Source organism: Belonocnema kinseyi, chromosome 6, assembly GCF_010883055.1.
Source record: "Belonocnema kinseyi isolate 2016_QV_RU_SX_M_011 chromosome 6, B_treatae_v1, whole genome shotgun sequence".
Lineage (NCBI taxonomy): Eukaryota > Metazoa > Arthropoda > Insecta > Hymenoptera > Cynipidae > Belonocnema > Belonocnema kinseyi.
The window spans coordinates 22,181,680-22,188,515 of NC_046662.1; the positions used below are offsets into that span (position 1 = coordinate 22,181,680).

Sequence of the window (6,836 nt, forward strand, 5' to 3'; positions counted from 1 at the left end):
TTTGTAGAAAGTCGAGTTTTTGTTAAATTTTAAAATTCATCAATTTCGTTGGAAGTTTACTTTTTGTTGTTGTTAAGAATTTATATTTTTGTGTTCAAAACTTAACTGTTTTACATAAACTTCGTCTTTTTAGCTCAACAATTTTATAGTTTGGATGAAATTTTTTTTTCTAGATTGTTTGAAAAAATTTTCTTTGTAGAAATGTCATCTTTCTGGTTAAAATTTCAACTATTCGGTGAAAAATTAATCTGTCATCGTTAAAAATTCATGTATTTGGTTGAAAATTCATTTTGCTGTTTTGTTTAAAATCATTTCTTTAACTGAAATGTTATCGTTGTTAGTTGAAACTTTACGTATTTTGTTGAAAATTCGTCTTTCTGTTTAGAAAATTAATCTTTTTCGTTAAAAAATCAATTATTTGTTTAAAAATGTGTGTTTTGTCGAAAATGCAATACCTCTAAGTAGAAATATATTTGGATTTATTATTTTTTTAGGACTAATTTTTTATACATAAGATCTGCCAATCCCCACCTCCTAAATTAGGGATGTCAGGAAAATTCAGGGAATATTGAAATTGGGATCTTGTAGCAACTCTGCTTATATTATTTTCGATTTACAGTGTTTATCACTTTTATTATATTATTTTTATATTTTTAGGAACATCAAATTTTAAGAGTAAATTGAAATCCTATAAAACTGGACTCGATATGATTCTACAATCCCGTCCCGCTATCGATATTATCTGTGAGAAAAACAAGAATGATTCGAAAATTAATGAGGATTTGAAATTGAATTCGTCCGATTTTAAAAATAATGCTGATGTTAAAGAAAAGGAAAATGAACAAGTTAAAGAGGACAACAAAGCTATTGCAGACGAAGAGACTTTGATCAGTTTGCTTGAGAAGAGATTGCAATTTTTGTTGCGATCGTTGATTAAACTCCATATGAATAATAAGAGCACCGGAAACCACAAAAAAGAGTGAGTAAAATCACCAAATTAAAATTAATATCTACAGATAAAATTTTATTTAAAATTGAAATTAACAATGCATTTTGAGACCGAAAAAAGCCGAAAAATGACAGTGAATTTATTTTTTCTTCTAGAATGTATTTTTTATTCTTATACTTTCAGTAAAAGTACTTATTTAAGGGGTTCAAGATTTAAATTGTTAAATTCTAAAGACTAATTAATGTAATATTATTGATTATTGAAGGCGTGAATTATGGGTGAAATTTTAAGTATTTCTAGTATAATATTTTTTGTTCAAAGTGTATAAAAAATTGTTGGATTTAGAAGAAAGAAATTCTTTGCTTGAATAATAATCTATTTTAGTTAAGGATTTAACTATTTCGTTAAAAATTCGTTTTTCTTTTTTGTTTGAATTAAACTGTTTTTTCAAATTAAACACAAATTTTTTGACTTTATTGAAAATGCGTTTTTGTTTTATTTGAATTTTACTGTTATTGATTTAAAATAAGAATGTTTTTTAGCTGAGAAATTAATTGTTACTTTTTTTTAATTGAGAATTGATCTTCTTTAGTTGGAAGTTTAAGTATTTGGTTAAATGTTGAACAATTTGTTTTTCTTCAATTCAATGGATTTAAATTTAAAAAAAATTTTTTTATTTAATTGTATCTGAACATCAACTGATAAAATGATTTAAGTATTTAAAATATTGAAAGATTCCTAGAATTTGTTTATTTCAATAGTTTGAAGAGATTTCAAAAACTTTAAAACATTTTAGGGTACTTTAGCAGATTTCAAGGCGTTTTCAAGAAATTTAAAGAATTTCAAGGTATTTTGAGGGGTTTTAATAATCTTAAGCGATTTCAATATTTTAATGGATTTCAAAGAATTTATTCACAAGGAGTGAGGAATTTCGTAGGATTTCAGAGATTTCAAGCAATTTTGATATATTTTGGTATTTTATTTGTAATTTGCGCTGAATTAATTAAAATCCCTTTGAATTCTTCTAAATTCACTGAATTCTACTTAATTCAAAGGATTTTTTGAATGAAAAAAATAAATTATTTGATTGATCCTGAACTCTTTTCACTTAACCTTGAATTCTTAAGCATTTTATCTTTTTTTTCAATATCTTTAAATTTTTCTAAGCTCATTTCAGAGGTACTGAATTCATAGAAGTTTTTTCTCATCTTTTTAAAGGATTTCAAAGAATTTATTCGCAAGGAGTGTGGAATTTCATATTGTTACAAAGATTTAAAGAAATTTTCACATATTTTTTGTAATTAATTTGGAATTTGGAATTCTTCTAAATTAACTTTTTCTAAATTCATTATTATATTTTTAGCGAATAAATATGATTTAAAAATGAATTATAAGTTTAAATTCGATAATTTTTTATTGTCAAGAATTTTGCATTATCGGATAGTTTAAAATTCGACAATTTCTCTCGGAAATTTATTTTTCGGTTTTTCTCAGTATAAAATAAAATTAATAAAATAATAAAAATAAAATAATAATAAAATTTCCGAATAGTTTATAATATAACCGAATTGGAAAATCCTTAAATAATAAATTTCCCACGAGCTTATAATGTTACTGAATATGAATATTGCCGAATTATAAAATATCTTAAATAGAAAATTCCCAAATTTAAGCAATTCGAAAATTTTGTTGCATAAATATGATTTATTTGTTAAAAGTACAATAATTAAATTTTTTATAAAATAATTATTATTTTTAATGTCTAAACTTTCCAAAATTATTGTTTGAATTTAAAATTACAAAATTCGAAAAAATGTTCATCCAGAAATATATTTGTTAAAATTATTTTCATTTTAAATTAAAACAATAATTCTAGAAACTTTAAACATTAAAAATAAAAATATTTGATTATATTATTTTCTAGGAATTTTATAATGTGGGAAGCTTTTTCATCTTTTTAATGGATTTAAAAGAATTTATCCACAAGGAGTGAGGAATTTGATATGATTTCAAAGATTTCAAGAAATTTTCACATATTTTTTATAATTAATTTGGAATTTGCCCTGAGTTATTTTTAATCTATTTGAATTCTTCTAAATTCACTCAATTTAACTCAATGTAATGGATTTATTCAAACTTGTTGAATTCGTCTTGAAGTCTTTTAAATTCACCTTAAACTCGTAGGATATGATTTTTGTAAAGAGATTTTATCGAATTCTTTTCGTTTCCCTTAATTCCCTCTAAATTCATGTAAATTTTACTAAACTAAATGTATTTTTTCTATTTTTATCCATTTTTTTAAAAATTCATCTGAATTCTTTTGAATTGTTCTGTTGTTATTAGTCACTTTTTTAGTTAGAAATTAGTAGTTTCCAAGATTTGAAATTATTTTTTGGATTTCACCCTGAATTATTTTTAATTCCTTGGAGTTCTTTTGAATTTTTTCAATTCACTTCAATTCTTCTAAATTTCCTAAATTCTATTTAATTAAGTGGATTTCTTGGAATAAAAAAAATTATTTGATAGACTCTGAACTCTTTTAACCTCATCTTGAATTCTTGGACATTTCATCAAATTCTTTTGAATTTCATTCGATTTTTTCTAACCTAATTTCAAAGTTACTGAATTAATAGAAGTTCTTTCCTATTTGTAAATTGTTTTCAAATCATTTGAACTTTTGTTATCTCTATTGCATTTTTATGAGTTTCATCGAATTCTTCTCGTTTACCTTAAATTTTTCTATATTTATTCCAATTTTACTGAAATCAATGAAATTGATTTAATTAAAAAGTATTTTTCAATTGATTTAAATTCTTTTTAATTTAACTGGAATTATTTTAAAGTCTTACGAAGTCCCCGTAGGGACCGGTCAAATGCTGACTACTAGTTCCAAGAGATACTCTGATGGTTATTTTAATATCAAAATATAAGAAATCTAAATTCAATAAAAATCAAATTCAAAATCCTATTAGCGTCGATTCCTGAAAAAAAGCCAAGAATCCAACAACCAAATTTGGATAACCACCATAAAATGCTCATATTGCAATAAAAAAAAAAGATTTTCTTTTATAACAAATTTTCCGATAAAAATAAAAATGCGGAAAGAAATCTGAGATGATGTAAAATATATCTTATTTTTACTTTTGTCCGAAGGTTTTCTATAAAAGGAAATCTTTTTTTTTTTATTGCAATAGGAGCATTTTATGGTGGTTGTTCAAATTTGGTCGTTGGATTTTTTGTTTTATTTTCAGGAATTCTTTTCATTATCCTAATATCACAATTCCTTTCTATTAATCCGGATAATTTTGATTTACCTGTTTTTCAGATGTGAAGTCGCTGCTAATTTATACAAGCAGTGTTATGGTCTGACTTTGAGAAAAGACTCGCCTTCTGGAATAGAATTGTTCAGACACATTGCAGAAACTCTGCATAAAATCGAGGAGTTGTTAAAATAACATGTGGAATCATATTCTCCAAAGTAAAAAAGTAATTATGTATCTCAGATTCTTCCCAGGAGGAAAAAGTACCAAGTTACGAATGAAAACGATTGTTGAGGCTATAAAAAATGGAGGAAGATGGTTAAAAAGTCTGAGATGTTCTTGACTGTGATCCACGTGTTATGTGATACTTAACTCTTCTTAGTATGTAAATAATTTTGTGACATATTATTTATATACAGTTAATTTATGATGCAAAAATGAAGGTAATCTTACCTCTGTTATTTTCAAAAGTTAATTTTAATGATGTGAGTAATTGAATAAGAAGACAAATTTTAGCGCTATTACGTTGTTTCAAAAACAAATATTAACCGTTTTTGTATTTTAAGACAGAAGCTTTTTAGAAGCGTGTTGTGAAACATATTTCTTACATATAAAATAAAGAAATACTTTTGAGAAACTTCTGTGTAATTTTATTCATTCGTGAAACTATTTTAAAGTATATCTATTTTATTAATTCGTTAGATCAATTTTACTTTGTTTTTAATAATGATTGTTTTTAAGCTAGAAGTAAATAACATAAAAAATATAAACTATAAAAAAAAAACCATAGAAGAAGGAAACCGGGAAATGACTGGGAATTTATTTTTTGACCGGGAGTTTGACAAATTTTTAGAAAAAAAAATCCGTACAACTTAGATTTTAATCGTTTTTTAAATAATTAGTTAAATTGTGATCTTTTTCAATTTTGACGGCATTCAGTTTAGGATGTTTATTTGCATTAAAAAAATTTTAGAATGCAGTTTTAAAGACTAAAGCAATTAAAAATTAGAACCGTTTAAAATCGAAGATTTTTGAAAACCAGCATTTTTAGTTGATCAACTGTGAATGTGAATTAAATTATGTTTTTAAATTTTAATTGCACTCTAAAATTTTAAAAATAAATGATAATTGATTGTAAAAAACGATTTGGCATCAGTTCACAATTTTAGAACCTCCAGATTTTAACGTTAAAAATTAAACTGTTTCAATTGGAAAGTCTTATTATCAACTATTCTTAATTTAAAAATAACTTTTAAATAATATATTTATGATTAAAAGCTTTTATTAAATTTCAGTCTAAAATGTTCCATTTTTAAACTACGTAATTTTTAAAGTAAAAAAATATAAATATCTGACTGTACATTTTAAATCAGTAATTATAATTAAAATACTCAAAAAGGAACAAAAAAACTAAACTTTGAAAATTACAATTTCAATTGTTCTATTAAAAAAAAATTTAATTTGTAAGTCAACTTCTTAAATTTTGATGTAAAAATAACAATTAAACACCTATTTATCTTGAAAAAAATCGAGTAAGTTGAAGAAATATTTAGAAGTTTTGAAAAAATTCAAAATTAATAAAAAATTTGAAATTATTCCAAATAATTTAAACGAATTGTCTGCGTTTTCCGATAAAATCCGGCTATTCTTAACAAAATTTCGGTGCAAATGTTTCATGTCCTAATATGAAACCAAATATATTTTTTGGCAGATTTCGAACATGAAATTTATACGCTTTTTAATAATTACATGTTTTAAGATTGCTAGGAAAATTGAAAATGATTTTTTTTTATTATTTCAAATTCGAATAATTTAAAAAGATATTTAGAAGTTGTGAACAATTTTTAATAATATTTTTTAATTTTCAAAAATTCGAAAATAATATGTAGGTGTTTCAAGATCTTGAAATAGAATTTTGAACCATTTTAAGGATTTTAAAATTATTTAAAATAAACATAATTTAACATAATTTAAACAGAGGTTTTTGAATCCTTTAAAAATTTATAGTTGAAACAAGAATTGATTCCGAATAATAACCGGAAATTTCAAATTTTAACAAATTCCAAACTAGCGCTGAAAATTTTCAAAAAGGAACAAAATTTTGAAGTGGAATAGGAAATTTTTCCAAAGAATTATTATTTTGAGTTGAAGCAGAGAATTTTCAAATTCTAACCAATTCTCAATTGACACTGTTATCCAAAAGAATTATAATTCTTCTTGGAACAGGGAATGTTAAAATTTAAATAAATTCTGAGCTGGAACAGGGAATTTTTTATTAGAATGAGTTCTAATTCTAAGTTGAAACGGGACATTTTTGAGGAAAATTAAAATTTTAAATCTGAACGGGAATTTAACAAAAATTCGAATTCTTTTTGGAAACGGAAAATTTCTAACCAATTCTGAGTTGGAACTGGAATTTATTCAGGAGAATAACAATTATCAATGGAAAATTGAATTTTTCCAACCAAATTATTGTTCAGTATTAAAATAAGGTATTTTCGAAAAAAATTAAATTATAAATTGGAACAGGGAATTTTTCCAACAAGTTCTAATTCTTATAATTAGTTGAAATGGACAATTTTCTAAAAGAATTAAAATTCTGGATTTAAACAGGAAATTTGTTGAAA

At 23.8% G+C, this 6,836-nt stretch overlaps 1 protein-coding gene across 1 annotated transcript in view; it reads left to right on the top strand.

Moving 5' to 3' along the window:
- Window positions 1-4,775, top strand: part of LOC117174391 (erythroid differentiation-related factor 1) — a 36,171-nt gene extending 31,396 nt beyond the window's left edge. Inside the window, exons 8-9 of the mRNA XM_033363480.1 lie at window positions 658-979; window positions 4,275-4,775. Coding sequence (XP_033219371.1) covers window positions 658-979; window positions 4,275-4,404 — 452 coding nt within the window. The 3' untranslated portion in view covers window positions 4,405-4,775. The remainder of the gene's footprint in view (window positions 1-657; window positions 980-4,274) is intronic.
- The last annotated feature ends 2,061 nt before the right edge of the window (window positions 4,776-6,836 follow it).